Source organism: Centruroides vittatus, unplaced genomic scaffold, assembly GCF_030686945.1.
Source record: "Centruroides vittatus isolate TY-2023 unplaced genomic scaffold, ASM3068694v2 contig_301, whole genome shotgun sequence".
Classification (NCBI taxonomy): Eukaryota; Metazoa; Arthropoda; class Arachnida; order Scorpiones; family Buthidae; genus Centruroides; species Centruroides vittatus.
Genome location: NW_027121927.1, coordinates 156057 through 179501, shown reverse-complemented (window position 1 = coordinate 179501; position 23445 = coordinate 156057). Strand labels below are relative to the sequence as shown.

Here is a 23445-nt window from a genome sequence, read left to right as displayed (position 1 = left end):
AAATTATCACAAAAATTCTAAAGATTTAAAGAAGGAGAAAATCTTAAATAAAGTAATTTTTGACATGTCTTCGTTTTTCAAATGATTATACTTGAAATCTTCTAGTACAAAACATTTTAGTTGATATATCACTTGACAAGATCCAAACAAGTGTATTAAGACATTCTCTTCTTCTTTACTATCTCAATAACTACAAAACTTTTCTCTTGATACATTTATCCGGTAGCCCTTTAACATAATCCGAAATTTATTAAGTCTAAGTTGCATAATTAGGCTTTTCGTGGAAAAATTAGTCTCACAGTTTAAGTAGTTTTTTGCACACCAACCCAGGCGCGTTTCAAACAAGTTAACTCGTTTAGCTGAAGTAGACGATATATCCTGATTCCACAGCTGGTCTAACTTAGTTTGAATTATAACACATTTAAGTGAGTTCTCAACAATGAAGCTGATCGAGTTGAAAACAAAAAGGAGTAACCCAAGCTATCAAAAATATTCTTAACTGAAGCAGGCCAACTTTTTTTTTTTTTTTTATCAGATTTAACTGCTGTTAACAAAGCATTATACCAGTAAGTAATTCGGCACAAGTCGTATGAGGGTAACTCCATAACTTTTGATCAAAACAGAAGAATAGCCTTGACAAATTTCAATTCCAATGGAGGTCTTCCCAATTCGAGACGAACTGCATAGCTTGAAGCTGAACGTTCTATTTTAAAAAGTCTCTTAAAATATTTCATCTGTACTTTTTCTAGTTTAGACAGAAACTCCAGTTCCCAGACCGGAAATAAATAAGTCATCTTAGAACCAATAAAAGCGTCAAAAAGTTTAAAGATACTACTCATAGAACTTAGCCTCATTCGTTTTTGTAGCGTAAGCATATAGCCTAAAACAGACTGAATTTAAAAGAACTCTCGTTTAGATTTACTTATGACGTCGTTCGTTATCAGAGGAATTCGTTATTTTTTAAAACTTTCAAAATAACTCAGGTTTGGAAGAACGAAGCATTTGACGTCTTATGTCACTGTTGCATATTCAAATGTTTGCTGTTTATACTTGTGTGAAAAATAAATTATCGATGAATCTCATTACATGAGAGTTTCTGTAGGCCTACTTATCGGCACTGTAGTGAATAAGCTGGCTTAATATCCGACCGAACTAACTGAATGGATTAATCTTGGATCAAAATTTTGCTCTTGGATCCAGATAAAGAAACGAAAACCCGATAATAGCTAACGAGAGAAACAAAAAATAGAGATAGGTTATAGTTCAACATAAAATAAAACTTTCGAATCGAATCACAGCCTTTCTCATCATAATGTAAAACAGTTTTAAAAGTTAAAATAAGGAAGAAAAATATCGAATTTAAGCATATTTTAATCTAATTGTTTTTGTCATGTCTTTTGTAATGTAGGTATGTATCTGTTTTTAAAGCTAAAAAAGAAAGAAAAAGTGTTATTGAATATCATCTTAGTTATTTTTATTTTTTAGACTTATTTTTAGTTTTGTTTTTGAACAATTACTGTTATTCGTTCTTTTACTTTTCCACTTTTCTTATATTACAATGCTTACTATAAAAGAAAATTTAATGATTTTGTATGTGTAAGCCAATCAACAGAACATAACCAATAGAGGATTATGGCGAAGGATTAGCAGCGACGTTTACGATCATTACCAGCAGTAAGTGCAAAGAGTTAGCAGCTAGTCTGTACAGTACGTCTGCTCTTATGTTTTATGACTGCGTTCCCGATCAGAGCCTAATTTTTTTGACTTAGGCAAGCCAGACAATTGCCTAGAGCTCGGATCAGACAGGAGTCTGTAAATCGATTTTTAAACCACCCAACTGTATTTTCGAGTTACATTTCGTGTCATAACGGATGTATTACGGTCCGTTATGACACTAAACGTAACTCGAAAAAATAAATAACGTTATTACATTTTTAAAGAATTTGGACTTAATGTTTTCTTAGGTCACGTTCATATATTTACTGATTTACAGACTAAAGACATTGTGATGCGGATGGAATAAAAGCAATGAAATGAACAGCTAACATTCAAGCATAACTTAATTTAATATAGGAGAAGGTGGTATTACTTTACTTTATAGTGAATTGTAAACAAGGTATTTAACTACGCCTACATTTTTTGTGCGAAAAGTACTGGTAACTATCAAACTAAATGTTACTAATTGGAGTTTTCGCAAACATAACTATAAGTATGATTTTTGAAGGTTTTTGAAGCCGATTGGTAATATGGAACCCCATTGAATGTTTTCAAAAAAATGTTTTAATGTATTCAAAAACAAATAGAAAAGAAGAAAAAAGTTAATTAATTACAAAATCATTTACTCTAATGTATTTTATCGAAAAATGCTATAATAATAAAAGAAAAATATGACCTCCATCAACAATATATATTCCACCATCTCTTTTTCGATATTCTCAGGAAGAATTGGCTTTCAAACTAGTGTCCTTTTTACAAATTGCTCCGGACGAATGTCTGTTTGCAAAAGAAGAATTCGCAAAGTAGGTTTTGGCACCTCATAAAATTTTGCAGCTTTCTGCAGCTCTATTTTCTTGTCCCTTACCATACTGACTGCCTCTGCCATTTTCTCCTGGCTCCATGTTTGTCTCTTCGGGTTCTTCTTTGGCTTGTTCAGATAGACTCTAAGTATCTGAAAATTAAAAAAAAAATATTTATCAGTTTAAAAGATACTTTTCTATCCAGAACAGTTTTTTTTAAACCAAAATAACTTCAAAATTTAACTAGATCTATTTATTTATATTTTTAGGTATCTATTTCTAATTTTTTCATTCATACACCAAGTACTTTTACAAAAATTATTCAATGATTTGAATTTGTGGGTAGTATGGAACCCCAGAAGAGTCAGGTTCCATATTAAAAGCACCAATGGTGTCCGTATTTCACGCATCGCCATCTTGGATTAACTTAATTTTTGTCGACACCAAACTTTAAAAACGTGAACAGACAGACTAACATGTACTCCTAGGCCCCTAGAACGGTACACATGCACCAGAGACCTACAACTACATAATTTATATTTTAGAAGTAATTAAATTTACTTACCATTCAAAAGTTTGGAATTGCGAAAAACATAAACGTCCTGTCTCTTTGAGCGCAACCGCATAAATGAAATGGGAGGTGTCCTCCCCCTGCTATGGATGTCTGCCTAGTGCAGTTCAGCCACAATTTGCTAGAGTTCGCATCTATTATCAGTCTGAAATGGAGAAATTCCATAATACCATCTTCTCCTCTATTTCTTATCTAGTTAAAAGTAATTATAACACTATTTTTAAGGGAATGATAAAAATTTAATCATTTTAAATTTCCGAATATATAGGAAGAAATTTTTAGTTTGATGAAGGATTTTCAAAAATTGGAAGGGAAACCTTGTGACATTCGGTACCTTCTAAAGAGGAGCTCGACTAACAACATATCAAGCTTATTATTTGGTCGGAGATTGGACTACGACGATTACAGATCTCGTATTTTGCTAGAAAGTACGGAATTGTTCGACAGCTGCAACTTTTACGGAGATCCCTCAGTCTTCTTTCCGTTTCTAAAACCTCTGGTATATTTGTTTACTGATTACAAACGACGTCTTCTCTGGTCGGATTTGATGGAAAGTGTTCTAAGGTAATGACTAATAGTTAAATAGTTTACGATTTCATAATGAAATATCTAAAAATTTGTGGAAAGATATAGTATTAAAATTCGAAATTCGTACGTTTCTTCGTTGTTAGTTTTGTTCTCTGATAATTATTAAAAACAAATAGAATAATAAATATATAATAAAAAAGAAAAATACGAGCAAATGTATTTCGATTATATTGTCTTTTTTCTTGGATTTTTCGATATTGAATCACTTTATAAAACATGATTCAGCGCCATGATGAAAATATATTGAGTTATTTCAGCTACAGAATTTCGAATTTGGTGTTACGAAGGATTTATATGTATATAGGGTGTAACTGAATTCGATGCCAGCATTTTATGAATAGATTCTAGCATCAAAAATAAGCTTTAAATCCTCTTCGCCATTAATCTTTCAATATTAGCTGCTTAACTTCCAATAATTGGTCGAATGGATTCGCGATACTTCTTTATTTTTAAAAAAATTCCATTGTAGAGATTTACAACTTTTGAATCGAATTCAACGGGTAATCATGTGATCAACAAGTATGTACAGTATAAACTGACACTTTTATTTTAAATGTTGAAAATCGTTTTTCCGAATACATGTTAACCCAGGCATGGCCGACTACGGCCCGCGGGCCGGATCCGGCCCGCTTAGTGAATTTATGCAGCCCGCGATTAATCTTTCAATATTAGCTGCTTAACTTCCAATAATTGGTCGAATGGATTCGCGATACTTCTTTATTTTTAAAAAAATTCCATTGTAGAGATTTACAACTTTTGTACTCGTCTGTGTGATAGTGCCCAGAATGAAAAAAAAATGATAAATTTAAAATATTAATATTTATCATAAAATAATGTATGTTAGACAGTAATTCAAGATATACAGGTGATATTTAATTTAACTTAGTATATTTAAACATTTATTTACTTAAATGAACACATTTAATTACTTAAATGTGTTTAACTTAAATTACTTAAATGAACTACATTTTTGAACATTTTTTAATTTTAATATGTCGTTCGGCCCCTGAATAAAGTTCTCTTTCCAATTCGGCCCGGGGATAATAACTGTTAGCCACGCCTGGCCTAGAGTAAACGTTACAACTAGCAAGTGGGCTTTAATGATGGGGCAGGTTTTGTTAACTTATTTCAAAATGCCTAAATGTTTGAACAACTCTTCCAATAGTTTTTTGACATTACAGTCGGTTGCGTTGTTGCTAACTTCCGAAATGATGTTTTGCTACTTAAAATCTGGCATAAATCATAAATAAACGAAACAATTTTTACATGCCAAAATAGCCATCTACGATTATTGAGCCCTCTGGTAGATAATTTGTGAACAAATACTTAACCTTAAAAGTTTTGAAAAACTTTCCTCAATTTTCCTTCCTACACCGTCCTCTGAGCGTCTTAGTAATAATTTATTCGTAAACATTAATACCATTCATTGGTTTGGTTTTATTCGTTTTCGACAACACGACATGAGAGGAATATTTTCCGAAAAGTCTTTTACGGGAAACTGGCCTATAGTTAAGAGTTAAAAACGTGAAGAACATCCGGAAAACTTTCCCTGGTCATTCCATTAGCCAGGTCTGAACCCATGAACGACTACCAGTGTTCAATGGTTTTAGTACTGTACTTTTCAATGAATAGAGCAATTTCTCATAGTTTAACAAATTATTCCTTTTAAGTTTTCATTATTGTTTAAATTTTATGTCAAAGTATAATTAAAACTTATCGTATTCATCTTTCTAGCTCTTCTCCATTCGCGTGTTGGTAAATTCGTGCCTTTGCTAGCTTTTATATGGGAAGCCTCTTCCGAATATCTCTGTTCACCATCTCTCATCATAATGGTCGATTGTATGTTTTGCCGAACCTACGATGTGTATTGCAAAAAAGCTCTCTTAATGCCCCAAGACCAAGAGTTGAAAAAAATGAAAGTAACTTCATGAATGAGTTTGAAATACAGTCGATAATATTTACTCTGTGGTTTAGCGACCGCCACAGCGTGGCATGTTTTTTCAGACGATTGCCTTTAGTTTACGGACCGATTATCAACATAGAGTTATCACAAGTGCCAAGGCTCTAGATTTAAAAGCAAGTAAGTGGCACGCACCTAAGCCAACGACACAATCCGTTTCACATCAAGTAAACTATGTTATTGGCTTGACGAGTCTGGTGCAGATCCAAAGAGAGGGCTTGGCCCAACTCCCGACGGGCCTCGTTGTACTATGTTTACACTTTAAGTAAAGCATTTTTGGTTATCGTACAGACACATCGTTATTCCTCGTATTTCAACTTTGAAACTGTAATTATTTTTGTACGATTTACGTAAGAAATGTTTGTAACATTTCTAAAGCAAGCCTGATCCATCATAGTTAAATATACATTCCTTTAAAATCGTTAAGTTATGACGAAGAATACAAAAATTGTCTTCACAATCCTTTGTTTCAGTCACCATTGACTTTCTCATAGTTAATTAATGCGATATGCCTATAATTTTTATTGCAACCAAAGATTGTGATTAAAACCGTTTTCACAACCAAGGATCAAGCGTTATAATTTAGGCAATAAGCGTTTGATACTAGAAGTGAAATAAATTGTAATTGGTTAACTTCTAACTGTATCTCTTGATACTTTTTGGAAGAATTCTGCTCGCTGAAATTACGCATGGAGCAGGGACTTATACACATTCGTGGATTCGGCCAGGTTGACAATGGGAGCACGAGACAAGTTCCATGAATAATTCCTGCAATTTTACTATAATCCGAAAATGATCCGGGTCTTTCAGCATTTTATATTTAAGTGTTAACGTCCTCCTCCGTCCTGCCATAGTATCAGACTTCTTGATTAACAACACAGAATTTTATAGTGTAGGGAGCAGAATAAAAGTAAATGATCTTCCCTCTTTCACAAATTAAAGACAACGAAAATACGCTATGATAAATGACAAGATGTTGTGCACTAGATGGATGTACTAAGGTTTTATTTTCTTCTATTAATTCTCATAAACGTGAATCTGCGTTAAGCTTGGAAGTAAACATTCGTAAAAGTAACAGACTTTCAGTTCCAATAATATTGTTACATGTTAAAATTGATTTACAGGGCACTAGAGCGCGTAGTAAGGCTCCAGATAGAAAGACATATGAACAAGATATTTCTATAATTTTAACAGATTTGTATTTTCAGATGTACAATTATACAGTAACTTTAACTTGGATCGTTCCTAGTAGGAAAAATAATACATTTTTGAAATCAGAAAAACAAGCAATTCCTTATTGTGACATGATCAGATTACCGGGTTGCAATTTTAATCATATTTTTAATTTGTTTCATTTCAAATATATGCTCTCCACCTGAAATTAGCAGTGGCTTACCCCTGTATGCCATACTTTTCCTTTAACATAAAAGTCTTGCCGGTCATCTATCTTAGAGCTTTCAGGTGAAAATTTTTGAATTGAAATGACGTAATTTCCGGTGCATACTGGAAGTTTTCATATTGTTAATATGGGCCTTTTGTTTGTATAATTTCCAAATCTGATGTCTTCTTTCATCTACTTAACTGTTTTCTTGAGATTGAAGAAAGAAAAATGGATAGGCGACAGTGGGAATTTATATTTACAATTTTTTCAAATTGCAGCCCAATAAAATTATTAAAAGTAATATTCATATCATATTTATATTTAGTGCTTTCTCATAAAGCAAATTGATTAAAATTGAAAATATCAACAAATCTGACTTCATATCAATGTTATCAAAATTCCTCTTGTAAATGAAATTGGTGATTTGCTGCTAGAAACTAAGTCACAGTAAATTACCATAAACTTTAAACAAGAAGAAAGCATTCTATTAATACATAACATTAGAATATCTAATTAAAGTAATGAAATATTAACTAAACGCTGCAGTAATTCTCGATAGACTACAGTTTAGTACAAGGCCTTCGAATAACAACACAATAGAACTGACAACCGAAACTTTCATAGCTAGATTCAGGTCAAACACGATTTCAACAAACAAAGAAAGGAAAGTAAGATAAATGAAAAAGCTGCAACAAATGGGAAAAAGAATTTCTTAATTTTTATTTATTTTGAACAAAAACCATAAATAGAAATTTTTCTGAATGACTTTTTTAAATTGATGAGCATTTTTGTTTAATTTTTCAACAATCTGAATGAAGAAGTACAGTACTTAAAACTCTTCAGAATAAAGTATAAGTACTCCAGTTGTATAGATTTCTTCTGCAGATATTCTCTTCTAAGATGCAAAGTTTTTTTACCGTGTTGCATTAATAATGTTCATATTAACATGTTTTTCGATTTTATGCTGTTAAGATAATAGACATTGAAATATAAAGCGATAAAAATCTTATAATACAAAAGCATTAAGCTAATGGATCTACTTACTTTTCCTGTACTAATTTAACACAGAATTATCGATTATAAAATTTTGCAGGCTTATAATGGAATTATTTGTTTATGATGGTTGTTTATAATTCGTGAACGGTAATTTACTTTTGTAAATAATGACTTTTATGATTTTAAGTTTCGATAATGTATTTGCTCAGAGATGCAGTTGAAATCCGTAAGAAAGTCACTACTATAAAATGAAATTCCTAACGAATTATTCTTAGTAGTAATTTAAGTATCACTCAATTAAATTATAAATGGAATCTGAAATAAAAATCTTTAAAACGTTTTTAATCAGGATAATATAAATTCTATTAAAAATAAAAATTAAATTTGAAAAATATTTAAATTTTCTTAAGACTAGTTTCTGTCTCAACCATCGTGGAAATGAGTTAAGATATGGCAAATAAGAAGAAACTTTTATTTAGGCATTAAAAACAATACGTTACCTCCATGTGATTTTCGTCTTAATAACTAAACCTAAGAAAAGCAAAATTACACAAAATTAAAGCTTTTACATTCACTTGCCAGCATAGGAATATCACGTAAACAGCCTAGTCGCATTATACAAGGACAGTTTTATCCCAGCAAACATCTTTATTTAAATTAATATTAACGATGTTATTTTTTATGTATTATTTATATCAATTTTGCAATTATCTTTAGCACAAAGTCAATATAAAGGAACAATTTTGTGTTTTAGTGTGATGGCTACTTCATGTTCTGCTACTTAGGGAAATTCTTCGTTTTACCAATATAACATTTTCTTTGGGTGCACGTAAGCATCACTTTGTACAGTACTGCTACTGTTTTTAATTTGTTTATTGTTGTTGTTGCTGTTCTCTTCGATCTCAAAATGAAAGAAGGCTATCCATCAAGAATGCACATGTAGTGGTAAAAACTTCGATTTGATTTCTCAGTTTAAAGTTTTATCAAATATTATACTGAACAGACTTGAGACTGATGATGAACAGACTGGAATTGAAGCCATTTGTCAATAAATAATCATTTATAAATCGAAAATTTTTAATTAAAATATCAAATTATCGATGTAGACATTCGTAATTCTTCACTAAGACCAGAAGAACATCTTTGCTTCAAAATATCAGAATGTTCCATTGGAGTAAAATTCGATGTTTATTTTTGAGAAATTTCCATCTTTCCCCAACACGTGTCTGCATTTCTTATTTGTTGATCTTTCTAATTCAATAAGAGAAGACAGAAAAGAGTAAACTGCGCTGATTGCCTGAAAATAGAAATAAAGGTATACTCTAATAAGCTTACAACTTGGAAATATAAAATTACTAGCAGATGAGCCCGGCGTTGTCCTGGCAAACATTAACAACAAAGATAAAGATTATCAGATTATTAGAATGTTCACATTAAACACTTCCGACATGGCCAGATTTATTGCAAGGTCAAATAAATTACGTTTAATCATCCTAAAAAATATAGTAAAACGACGATATAAGGAAGTAGAAACAAAAATTACAATTGTAACAGTTATTTCGGGCCATGCCCTTAATTACGAGATACAAAAAATATAAATACTATTGAATATTTACGCTACTGTGATTCTGTGTGTGCCTATTATCAACGAGAATATCAACAGATTGTGTTACGTTAAGCAACGTACCTTTGCCATACACCTACTCCTTTCCGCCCTTTGATGTTTCTGCTTTGCATGTCAGGAACTTTATTCTTTTGTTGTACACAATTTACAAAATTTTTAAAATGTGTTACATTGGGCACTTTGTGTGATAAACTCTTACGTAAGGTAACCTGTGTAGTTATATAAATCAAAACTATAATGTAATATAATAGAAAGGTTAGAAGTACGAAATACTCTATTACAGTATTTCGTACTTTTAATCTTAATCTTTGGTGTTCGTATTTTTTGTTCGGACAATCTGCTAGTTAATATCGATATCTTAAAAATGGAATTGCTGTTAGGAACTAATTTAACATTTTAAAAAGTAAGAACTTACCCTTATAAGGAACGTCTTTTTGATGTAAAAGATACCTCCGATATTGAAACCAATTGGAAATCTTCCGAATCTCTTCATGAAGTTCAAGATCTAACACAGAAAAACACAATTAAACATGGAGTCCATTGTTACACAAATAAAATAAATTTACCTTCAATTTGTATATAACAGGAAACTCGACGTTAGAAAGAATATTGCAATCACAGTAATTACCATAAACCTGCAACAAGAACAAATCATTTTATTAGTGAATATCATCAATTAATAATATTGAATAGAATAATGACTGTCAACTAACCGCTGCAGTAATTCTCGATAATCCATAAGCACATAAAAGGACTATTAATAGCGATAGAATGGACACGATGGTCCAAATTATTTTCATACCCGGATCCAAATTAAACATAATCGCAAAAAATAAAGAAAAACAAGTAAAATAAATACCAAATCCGTAACCAATGGGGAAAAGAATCTCTCCAGTTTCATTTATTTTATGAATGAAAAACCATAAATGAAAATGATTCTGAATGACTTTTTCGAATTGATGAGCATTTCTGTTTAATTTTCCAACGATCTCAACGAATAAATAGTTCAAACGCTGGAATGAAAGGTGTAACAAAATACCTATTATCATCGAAATTAAGAAAAAGCTTAGCAGTAAATAATTTCCGTATATGAATAAGATCGATAGATTTATATGACATAATAGAATTTCCAGTAAAGATGCTTTTGTGAAAGAAGGATACAAATAAAAATCTATATACAATATTTCAATTACAGTCAAATTTAACCAAATAAGTAATGTCACCATAGACAAAAGACATATTTTTCGGGCGAAATTACAATCGACAGGATAAAGATATTCGTTCGGATCTGGAAAATTATTTTTTCGAAATAAACTGAAAAGGAAATTGTAAAATGCAATTAACATGATGAGAATCGATACGATGAAAATATTTGAATTCGATAGTAATTTTAAACTATCCTTACAAATAATACCAACGCCAAATATGGGTAAAGAAAGGACTAAGAGATTAAAATTAAAAATAGTTTCGATAAGGTATTGATAGAATGCATACAGCTTGGATTGTAATTTTGTTTTCTTGAAATTCTGTTCTTCGAAGTAATTAATACCAAATATACGAGAAATTTTCTGGATAAAGTCTAAATTCTCCATGTGCATAGATTTGTGGTGCGGATACACTCTTCTGAAATGTAAATCTCTGCTTATTCTTTCGCTGAGTTTTGTCTAAAATATTCTAAAATGTTATTATTATTATTATTATTATTATTATTATTAAAATGTTCTTGTTAACATTTTTTGCATGTTTTAAATTTGTAGTGGACATCGAAATATGAACTGATCTAAATTTCATAAATACTATGAATACATATAGCTAATGAGTTTACTTAAGTTTTCTGAAATATTTTAATGTAGAATTATTGATTGCAATATTTTAAATGGCTGTAAATAAATTATTTTTTTCGTGGTTGTTGTTTCTAACAACAAACTAGTTTCGCGCGTAGCAACAAATTTACTTGCATCATCTGTAACCTACTTTTGTAAGCTAATTCAAATTACTACGAAAGTGCTTAGGATCGGAATGAAATTCCTAACAATATATTCATATCAATGTAATTATAAGGTACTGTACGTTCCATAAATATGAAGGCACTAAGAAATCTTCGTACAAAACTGTTCACATTGTTGGCTAATTTGAAGCTTCACAAACGTGGATATAAAAACGATAACTTTTATTCAAACAGAAAAAAAAACAAACCACAATTTTAAAAAATCAGATTGAACCAATTTTGGCATTTTTACTTGCACTTATTTTAATTTTTTCTACATAGTAAGTTTATCTACAATCTGTGATATTTCCATATAAATGATTATATTTTAGTTAATTTGTAGCACAGTGCGGCGGCGGCCGGTTAAACTGACCACCCATGGCCTAGAGCAGGCATGGCCAACATAAGGCCCGTTTAATGAATTTATGCGGCTCGCGATCAATCTTTCAATATTAGCTGCTTAACTTCTAATAATTGGTCGAATGGATTCGCGATACTTCTTTATTTAAAAAAAAAATTCCATTGTAGAGATTTACAACTTTTGTACTCATCTTTGTGATAGTGCCGAAATAATAATAATAATATTAAAGATAAATTTAAAATATTATTATTTATCATTAAATAACGTATGTTAGACAGTAATTCTAGATATACAGGTAATATTAAATTTAACTTGGTAATTCGTGTACTTTGACAGAAATATCTATATCTATATCTATATCTATATTTCTATATATATATAAATGGACGTGTGTGTGCCTATATCTCACTCTGCAGCCAAAACTACACATCGCACATGAATGGTGTTTGTGTGTGGTAGTAGCCCCAAGTCTCCCATCGTGCACTATGGTGGTTGCATCTCGATAGCTATAAGGGTGAGGGAGATATGGGGGTTGAAAGTGGTTGACTACAAAAATGTATGACGCTTCAATGAGAATGTTCCAGTTTTTTCTAGAAATTTCCAGAACCTAGAGGTGAAATTTGGTACACAGTTAGGGTACGTCATGAAAATGCACACTAAGAAGGGATTTTTCGAAATTCCCCCTGCAGGGGGGAGAGGGAGAGCATTAACCTGAAGAACGGCTTTCTACTATACTATTTTAGATGCAAATTTTTGTTTTTAATTACGTTTAGTCTTCATTGAGTACTTAGGGGTATTAAATTGATAACATTTAGGACATTGTTGTAAATATTTTTTATATATTTCGATTTTTCTACCAAATGTTCGAACCGTTTTAGATTCGAATTTGTTATTGCATATTGGTTCGATTATAGAACGATTGTAAACGTTCCAGAAAATTTATCAAATTAAAAACAGTTGGTTTGATTCTCAGCAATTCTCAGAGGTAGGTGTTATATAACAATTACTATGGTTGTTGAAATATTGAATGTAAATAGGGTTTGCTTGCAAAATCCGCGCGAGCGAAGCCGCGGGTAACAGCTAGTAATAATAATATATTTAAACATTTATTTACTTAAATGAATCGTTTTTGTATTTAGCATTTTTTTAATTTTAATATTTCGTTCGGCCCCTGAATAAAGTTCTCTTTCCAATCGGCCCGGGGGCAAAAACTGTTGTCCACGCCTGTGTTAACCGGTGTGCTTGAGTCACTAGGTTTGTCGTATGCAATTACGAGTTTAGTTAAACTATATACAGGATGTTAAGAAATTAGACCGACAAAATGAATTAATGATACAGTCAATTTTGGTCCTATGAACTGATAATCGTAGCATTCGCCTTACGACATACAGGCACCTGAAGTTTCTTTGCGGTCCTAAATGTTTGCTATCATGCATAGCATGAATGTACTGCAGGAAAGCTCACAGTCATTATTATTCACCTGTTTTGTCATATAAAGTTTTAAAAACGTATACAGATGCAAAATTAAAAATTTGAAAACTGGAATCAATAAAGAAATAACAACTAAAAGGCATTCTCTGCCTTTTGGTTGTTTTTTTTTATTGATAACTCATTTTTAATTGTATCTCAAATTATAGAGCAGTTAACAATAAAAAGATTTTATCAGACAAAATACTTTAATAAATATTAAATAATTACGGATCCAAATACCTTCATAAGATCAATTAAAGTGGAAGAAACTGTACATTTCATAATAAAAACTGCATTTTTATCTAAACTCCTCTTTTAAAATGGCATTCTAATTTGCATTTTTTCGACATATTCCTGTTTACTTGTAAAAAAGATGTGAAACCTGTATGACATTTAATGACGTTATTAGTTTGGTGGGATGCAACGCAACATGTGGATATCTCCAGGGAGGACGTTTATGGGAAACAAGCTCCTATGTAGGTGCAGACCCGTAAAGAAAACTAAGTAAACTCTACTTGGCCATCCCGTTGATGAGGTGCGAACCCAGTGTTTAGTAGTTTTTTTTTAATTACGTTGATTAAGTGAGTGTTTATCAGACATAATGGAGAAATTCATATCTCAGAAGCTACTGTCTTATTTACGGGGAAGCTAAATGTAAAAAACGATTAGCGCAAAGACGATCGTAAACGATACCCAAATCAATCACTCAACGTTTGCCGCAATCCATAATCAATTGCAAGAAAATGGATATTTTTTTTAAAATAGATTAGTGGACAGGGACGACACGGTCGGTAAGAACTGACGACTATAACTAGTGATTTAACATGTGTAGCAACAGCCCTCAACGAACAAGAGAACTATTACCGGCATCGTTGGGGAAAATCATCCTAGGATCTGAACTGAGCTACGTGAACAGTTGATACACCTTTTTCATCACTTGGGTTTAAGTCCTGCATTTTATCCAGAACGAAGAGAGTTTTCACGGTGATATTTAGAACTGTGAAAAGCACATTCTTGAGAAAAGAAGGATTAACACTCCTTCACAGACACCATTCACAAAATTGTACTCGTGGAAGAAAATCGCGTGTGGCGAGTGCCTGTATTTGGTATTGGTATTTGCAAAGAATACACCATACATTTAAATGAATGACGTCTATTGTTCTAGCTATTTATTTTGTATTAGGATCCAATCAATTCAAGCACTGACTTGCTCCTCTATATTCGATATTCATATGGTTCTTGCTCTTCCTGTATCAACAGTGACTATTGAAAATGTTCTCGTTTTTCGAAAGGCCAGCGTTCTGTAAAGGCCAGCGTTTTAATTATTATTTTATTATTTTAAAATTGAATATTAGTTGTAATTAATTTTAGGTTTAATCTATTTATTATTAATTTAATTTTAGTTTTTATAATTATTTTTAATAATTTTTATTTACTTATTATTATTAATTTAGTTTTGCATTAATTTTTCCTACATTTTTTGAACCCTTAATTACAATTCTTTTAATTAACTGCAACTCATTTTTCTCTTGCGACTTAACTATAGAAATTGTTTTAGTGTCGTTTCGAACAAAAGATAATCAAATTTAAATCTCAAATGAGCCTTGTACAGTACAATCCACTAAAATCTACATTGACGCCAGTAGATGACGACACAGTGCTGTGCTAGATGCATAAGTAGTCGCTCATTTCACTTCAGTGGTTTCTAAAAACGCTGTTTTAAACTATATTGCAAAATATGCGTCTAAATGCTAAAAGTATTCATAATCATAAGCAGAGTAAGTAAATTTTTAAGTAAATTATAAAATCCTATGATAATTCTAGCCCAAAAACTTTGATAAAGAAATTATTAGTCTTTTCTTTCTGAACTGTCTCTGCGCAAGAAGTCTCTCATTTATTAATGATTTGGCCTTTCTTCAGACCCTCAAAGGACTTTTATAGTACTTTCGATTGATAGCAATTGGATCCGCCTCACTGATATCGAAGTACAATGCTCTTTTCTTGAAAAATAGCCTATAGGCTAGTAAATGACTACATACCTCAGTGGATCTCCTTTGTCTAAATTCGCTAAATACTATAGGATTCAGCAAAACTCATATATGAAAAGAAGAAAAGAAGCAATATTAAGATTATTCTTCGACTTGGGATTAGCCATAAAAAAATTGAGATTTATTATAAAACAATATGCACGCTTCACATTCTTTGGAGTACAAATACAGCCAGCTGGAAAAGAAGTGATATAAATTTTAAAACTTACTACTGTATCCCAGAAGGCCCACCGGTGGCCAAGCGGTTCCGTTCCCCGAACACTGAGAGTTCGGTCGTGGGTTTGCACCTCGCCGGAACGGGCTGGCCACATCGAGTTTTCCGGGTTTTCTTCACGTCTGTAACGCCTGAATAAGGGCCAGTTACCCTTAAAAAGATCTCCAGGAAGGTATCCCCGTCAGGCAGATTGCCCAAGTGTTGCGTCGCCGTGACTTAATAAACAAACAAGTATCCCAGGACGTTGCAAATAACATTGATTACTCCGAGTTTCCTATTGATGGTCAAAACTTCGAAGATGAACTTGTTGACATCGATCTTGAGCGCAATCCTGCGAGGGTATGTCAAGGGCAGATCCATTTAATGTAATGTATATAGTATTGGCACATATATTATAGACGAGGCGTATGATTGGCACAATGTGTGAAATCAAGTAGCCTACTATGACAAAGCGATATTCTTTCTTTTATAGGTAACTGTAGGAAAATAATCCAAGATCAGTTATTATCAACGAAAAGAAGTGTCGAAAACTTACTTTCAACGAAAATAAACAAGAAGCACGTATAAAAATTTCAAACGAAATTTTTTTCCGTGCTTTGGGCTGCTTAACGTGCGTTCTTCCGTAAAAAGGCTTTAACCTCAACTGAACCATTTAAAGAGATGATCGTTTACTTTTTTGGTGACTTAAGGCAACTGCCATCTGTAAAAGATCTTCCTGTTACAATAACTCAAGAGAGAATTTTTTAGCTCCAGGAAAAGCAGCATTTACTTTTATACAAAAAAGTTCTTTATGATGGCCTCAATGTGACAGGATGCAAGCAAAAACTCTTTTGTAAAATTTTAGATGACATTTCTGTTGGAAGAATTGAAGAAAATGATTGATCGCTATTGATGACAAAGAGATAAGCAATTGTCTCCGGAAGAAATGGTTAGGCTTTGTCCAACGAACGAAAAGGTAAATGATTTCAGTTTATGCTGTTTAACGAATTGTGGTAAAACTGTGGCTAAAATTACGACCGAACACAACAACAATGTAGCGAAGATAAGTTCGGATGAACAAGCCCAAGATTGATACTCATATTGTACTGTACCTAGCATTAGGATGCAGAGTTATGTTAAGAAAAAAAATCTTTGGATAAAAAAAAGGTTTGATTAATGGAGCTTTAAGAACAGTCATAGATATACAGTAATATACGACGAAGGAGGAAGATCACCTACTTTATTAATAACACTCTTGGTTAAATTTGAGAACTATCCAGGACCAACATTAAATTGTTTTTCAATTTTGCCTACTGTATCTCGATGGAAAGATAGTGATACAAATTGTTCAAGAAGACGATTTCCGGTACCGGTACGCTCTTACGATCCACAAATCTCAAGGATTAACTTAAATAAAATTGTTGGTGATATAAGTCAAAGAAAACAGTCGTAGGACTCTTAGGCCTACGTCGCTCTTAGCAGAATGAAGAAAAACAACGGTTTAAAATTTTATTCATTATTTAGCATATCGAGAATAAAAAAAATATAGCAAAGATAAAAGTCATTGGGAAAAAGTTTTCTTAAATAAATAATAGTTTTGAATTTGTATCTTCTTTTTTAATTAATAAAATTATTCTCGCACTTTATTTTATTATATAGCCCTTACTTTAATGCCCTGCATTCATCTAGTTAATGTAATTGATGGACTATGAACTCAAAGTTGAGTTTTAATTAAACACTTGGCTTTATTTCCATCTTTATTTAGTTATACTAAATAGATGGAAATAAAGCCAAGTGTTTAATTAAAACTCAACTTTGGGTTCATAGTCCAACAATCATCAAACACGGTTTCAAAGAAGAGATAATGTAATTGAAGCAAATTGATCATTTATAAAATCTCTTATTACAGTAGAAATTAGTTCTTAACAGAAAATATTTTTGATGCATAAAGCATTATTTAAAGCGTTAAAAGCCGTAGATTGAACATAAAACAGACAATAAGAATTAATTTAAAAAAAAATGGTTTTGACGTTACCAAAACCAAAACTAGCAGAAAACACTTTACATAATAGCTTGTGTTGTGAACTGATAATGTACGAAATTTTGTTCGAGCATTTTCAGTTACGAATTAGCGAATTCGCCAGACAAAAAGTGATTTAGAGAAATCAAAGTTTTATGTACGAAAGGACAAGTTGTCGTAAAGTCGAGGCTGCCTGTAAATAGTGTTAAATTTATTTATTTATCGTTTTCCAATAATTATTCATTTATTTCACGAAGTGTGAATATGCCATTTCAGGAAAGAAGTAGAAGAACGTAACCAACGTTTGAATGAGAATCACGTTATAGACTATATGGATGCGTATCTCTCAGAAGTAAAGAAGAATCCTTTGCATTCTGGTTTGTTGACTGTAATTGCAATTTGAAATAGTAAAAATTCATTACGTCAGAATGAGTTTTTACATTTTAAATGACTTTCGAAAATTAAAATTGATATCTAATAACTATCCGACGTACAGTACATAAAATATAATAAGCCGATATTAAATATTAAAAGCTTTGTATAAATTTATAAAATAACAACTGAAAACCAAAGTTCGTAAATAAATGACTAGAATGCCTTTTGTCCTCGTTGCAATTGTTATGATTAAGCATAAAATTGATTGAGAGAACGAATTGTACAGGAACACTCAATTAAGGATATACAGGCTTTTATTGATTTCTGAGGAATCATTTCCAATTTTTATTGATTCTTCAGAAATCAATAAAAGCCTGTATATCTTTAATTGTGTGTTCCTGTACGATTCGTTCTCTCAATCAACTTTATGCTTAATCATAACAAATGACTAAAGGTTTTGCAAATTTGTTTTTGTAAATTTCTATCAAAAGATATCAGATTTCCATTAATTAAAACAAATTTATTGACACAAGAAGTAATAATAGAAAAATATTCATTTTTTTCTGTCTGAAGACTGCCTTAGTACTTTTATTTTCCAACTTTCATAAATGGCAATATAACTAAAAATTGATTTAAAATTAGTAATATTAACGATTAAAAATTGTAAATATTAATTGTTATTATGTTGATATAATTCTTAAGTTATTATATAAATATATTTTCCTAGTTTAAAATCTAATTATGATAATTTTATTTTATTTACTTAATTTAATTTTGATTATATCTGTAATAGAAAAAAATTAGTTGCGTTATTTTTACAGAAATGTATGAATAAGTTCTGGTAAATTCTATATCTGTTTGTACATTTCTCTCGTAAACGAGGAGAAATTTAAGGAGATTTAACCTTGCTCATTTGGAAAGAATTAAAAAATTAAATAAAATTAAAATAAAACAATGTATTATATATGTGAGGTCACCGAGTTGCTCTTAAAGTCAGAACGGAAGAGAAGTGCTGAATGTGATAGACACCGAGTCAGACTCAATAATAACAGTTACAAAAATATCGTCCCAATTTATTTAAACATATAAATAAGGCTTACAGGTTTAATTCTCAGAGTGTAGAACACGATTGTAAACCTTCAGTTCCTCCTGTTGAGAGAGAAAGTTTTGCTGGAAAGACTTTCCGTATTGACTACCTCGGGGATAATATCGTCAAAAGCCCACAGAGAAGTTGAAGTCAGTTCAGCACAAGTGTCGAGAGCTAAGTGAAGGCAACCAACGAAAATCAGAGTGAAAAGCTCTCTGTGTCCTTGGAATCAGAGATTTTATCAGTTTTGGTCCCAGATCAACCACTTCAATTGTTTATTTTTCCTCATCCCCACTTTTTAATTGGTCGTTACTCGTTACTAAGTGTAACGAGATCTGAACTCAGATAACGGGATGAGTCAAAAGCGACATTTAATTCGATCCCAACCGGAGTTAGTTGATCTTAGGACTTATTAGGTTTATTCTCTAATTTTCCTTTGTTTAATTTCTGAGAAAAGTGTTTTCTCTATTAAATTTAATGTTTTCTTTTATGGAAATAAAAATTTATACTTTAATATTAACAAATTTAGATATTTTTAAATTTTAGTGTGGTTCCAGGACATTTCCAGAGCTTTACATATATAATCCACATTTTTACTCGTGAAACCCCTCCTTAGTCTACTGCATTGTGTTATTCTATATAAGTTACTTAAATTGTAAAAATGAAAAATTACGTTATGAAAAATAATGTATTTTTTACAATCGCGTTTTTTCACAACTCTTTTAACGACCCCAGTTGCAGTTACGATTCGAAAAACATTGTACTGTACGTCATTCTTTGAGATTAACGAATCTATAAAATTATTTTCAGTTTACAATTTTTGTTTTATTATAATTTATTATATTTACAGAAAATTCGCTTCTGGGAAATTCCAAAGCTTTCTTCATCGCGGGTAGCGTAACACTTTCGAGTACTTTTGAATGGTTTGTCATAGCCATGGCTATTTATCCTGATGTACAATCTCGTTGCTTCGAAGAGATCAACAGAGTTGTCGGATTAGAAAGACCAATTGATATGTCTGATTTCACAACATTGACGTATGTTCGTGCTGTTATGCTCGAAACTTTTAGATGGAAGACAATGGTACCACTTAATTTGGCTAGAAGGTAAGCAATTAGTACTACACTTGACAACTGCGAATAATTTTTCTCCGGTTCTCTCATTCTTTACAATGATTCAAAAATAAAATGGAAATTGTAATAAATGTAAAAAAAAACACTTAAAAATTATTATAATAAATTTTTTAATATAATGTTATTTAACCTCTTATTGTCCATATAGCCTTTTTTTCGGCGACTGCGATTTATTAATCGTGCCATATTTTTTGAACCTAACCCCTGAGGATGGCAACGTATGCTTGGGTTTTGTTTATAAATTTTGTTTTTATTGTCCGCGAAGGTACTTTATTGCACAATTTTCTCGACACAAAGAGAATCTGTAATTTTATTTTTAATCCTTACTTGTTAAAAGTCTGACAAATGATTTTCTATTTTTAAACTGTTTTATTTCTTGTTCATATCTTTCTAAAAATGGATAGGACAATTTCAACGAACGTAATACAGATGTATTTGATATATCTAAGTTTTACATGGAAATTAACTGTACTTGGTATTACCTTCTTTTGTTACATACAAAATAGCAACATATGCTGACTAGTAATGAAATTGATTCGTTTTTATTCGTTCCAAACGTTCGAATTAAGATTCTCGTGGAAATATTATCAATGGCAGAATCAGGTGTAAATCTCAGAAAGGGTCGTCATCCTCTGAATTCGATACTAAGCTTGATACATTCGACGCTGTAAATTAAACAATTTCTATTAAATTTTATCAGTTCCTTTTGTGAGATAAAAATGAAATTGTCAGCAGGGTTGACAAATGGAAAACGCAATTCAGTTTCCAACTGTTGTTGTAAAGTCAAATGCCGGTTCTATCTGAAATTTATCTGGAGTTACACGTTTATCAATATACGTTGATATACTCTAATTACTAAAATTTGAATTACTGAAAATTTTCAGTAAAACTACTCACTGAATGAGTTGGTATTAGGCATCATCTTCAACATGTAACACCAAACTAAGAATTCTGATACAAATCAAAGTCTTTCATGTAGTATGAATATTCCTTGGCATTCTGATTTCAGACAGGTATCCTTATTGTTCTAATTCTCTAACATGTTTGGATTTTGTATTTATTTAAATTTCAAAACTAATCACTGTTTCGCGATAACAATTATCAAATTCATACGTTAAAATTAATATTCAAAATTTTAAAATATTGCAATTTGATGATATAAGATGTATGATAGAAATCACGTTAAGGATGATACTAAATGTATATTTTATTTAGTGTTATAGTATTTACGAATTCGTAATGTATTATTCGTTGATATCATATCCAAAAAATTCACTACTCTTTTAAAATTTTTTTGATTCTGCTTTTAAATTAGAATTGTTTAGACAGCTGCACAAATCCTTATATGTTGCCAACAGACCTCATAATCTTTCAGAAATATAGCGATGAAATCTTAGATTATATTATCAAAACATTTACTTATGATAGTGACATTTTTATCCTACAGATAATAACGTCCGACCTCATAAAACCAAAATTATTGAGCAATATCTTATGGAGAATATCAGCCACAAGAATTGACCATATCGTTTCTTTGGGATGCCTTAAGCAGGCATGTTTCGGGTCTTACTCGTTAGTCTACATCCTCGAATCCTGCAGGAGCTTAGCTTCTGTTCTACCAAACACACGCACTTCTATCAGTTTCAAAAGTGATTCTAAACAATGATTTTTAGTTTGAATCATGTGAGGCATATTACTGTGACTGGTAATCATACTTCTTATTAACTGAATATTTATGTCTTTAAAACATAAATTTTGATAATTTTTGATTTTATATCAAGTTTTCTTTATTAAATAATTATATTTAGCTGTTATTTGAATATTATTAAAACACACGTTGAATTACACAATAACAAATTTCATAAAGTAACTTTAAATATTTTTCCACATACGTTCAAATTTCATTTTGTTCTTTAATTTTTGGAAACCAGTGTGCTATAGAAAGGCCATATGAATTCCTATCAAGTTCCCTCAAGTTTCTCGCAAGTGGTAAAGGACCTTTCCGGTATGTTCGATTAGAATCTTGGTTGGCATCTCAGTTGGTCCTAATTTATAGATGGCAGTGACGGATTTTAAACTCTATGAGAGAGTTAAACTCGATAGTATTGAGTTAAACTCGATAGTATTGAGTTGAACTCTCACCATAATCTCTATTTACATAATTTGCATAATACTTCACAAAAATGTTTTTAACTCTAAAAGTAATAATAGTTTTTCGTTAGCATAGAGAATGACGTGGAATATCGAGGTTACATCTTGCCAAAGAATGCATTTGTCTTCGTCAATATTTGGGCCATCCACAACGATCCAGAAATTTGGAAGAAACCGGAGGAGTTTTATCCCGAAAACTTCCTCGATGAAGACGGGAACATCATCAATTCTGAATTTTGCATTCCATTCAGCATCGGTAAGATGTTTAAAATAAATTATATTTTGTTACGTATATTTTGTTACGTATTTCTAATAGTAATTTGTCGTTTCTTCTTAATGTTACGAATTAAGAAAACAAAATTCAACTTTGTAACAGTTCAGTTTCGTTCAATTAGCGTATCGTGCGAGCTCTAATTTATGACGTATGCCATTACTACTCTCATATATTTCATTTCAATGAAAAAAGAAAGCGTGAATCACTAAGCTGCTGGAAATAAAAAGAAACTTTCAAATAGGTTTTACAATTCTCAAATAGAAAGACCAATGTCTCCTCGGAAAAATTTTCTAGTTACGCCATTGTTTCTGTTCTTATTGCAATTTTAAATTTTGATAATCGGATACTAATTTATCAAGTTATGTAAATTTACTTAAAATTTAGTTGCATTTATTAGTTTTAGGTATTCTTACTTTGTATTGTGAAACGACAATCTTGCTAAAGAATAGTTTTCCTTTTTAGGTCGAAGATCTTGTCCGGGAGAAAACATTGCAATCTTAGAAGCGTTTCTCTACATGGCTACGTTTATCCAGAAATATACTTTTCATCCTCCCTCCGACAAAGAAACTTTCGACTTAGACGGCATAACCACACTTACTCATTATTCAAAACCGTTCGAAATGTGTTTCGGCGCTTCCACCGCTTCCAATGACGGCACGCCACTGGTTATTAGACAAATCTATCTCAAAAGAAATTCTTTAATTTGGTGA

At 31.4% G+C, this 23445-nt stretch overlaps 1 protein-coding gene across 1 annotated transcript in view; it reads left to right on the top strand.

Moving 5' to 3' along the window:
- Window positions 1–23445, top strand: part of LOC136972707 (cytochrome P450 2F2-like) — a 31221-nt gene extending 7776 nt beyond the window's left edge. Inside the window, exons 4-8 of the mRNA XM_067267314.1 lie at window positions 3356–3651; window positions 17992–18092; window positions 20028–20283; window positions 22533–22717; window positions 23198–23445. Of these exons, the coding sequence (XP_067123415.1) occupies window positions 3356–3651; window positions 17992–18092; window positions 20028–20283; window positions 22533–22717; window positions 23198–23445 (1086 nt within the window). The remainder of the gene's footprint in view (window positions 1–3355; window positions 3652–17991; window positions 18093–20027; window positions 20284–22532; window positions 22718–23197) is intronic.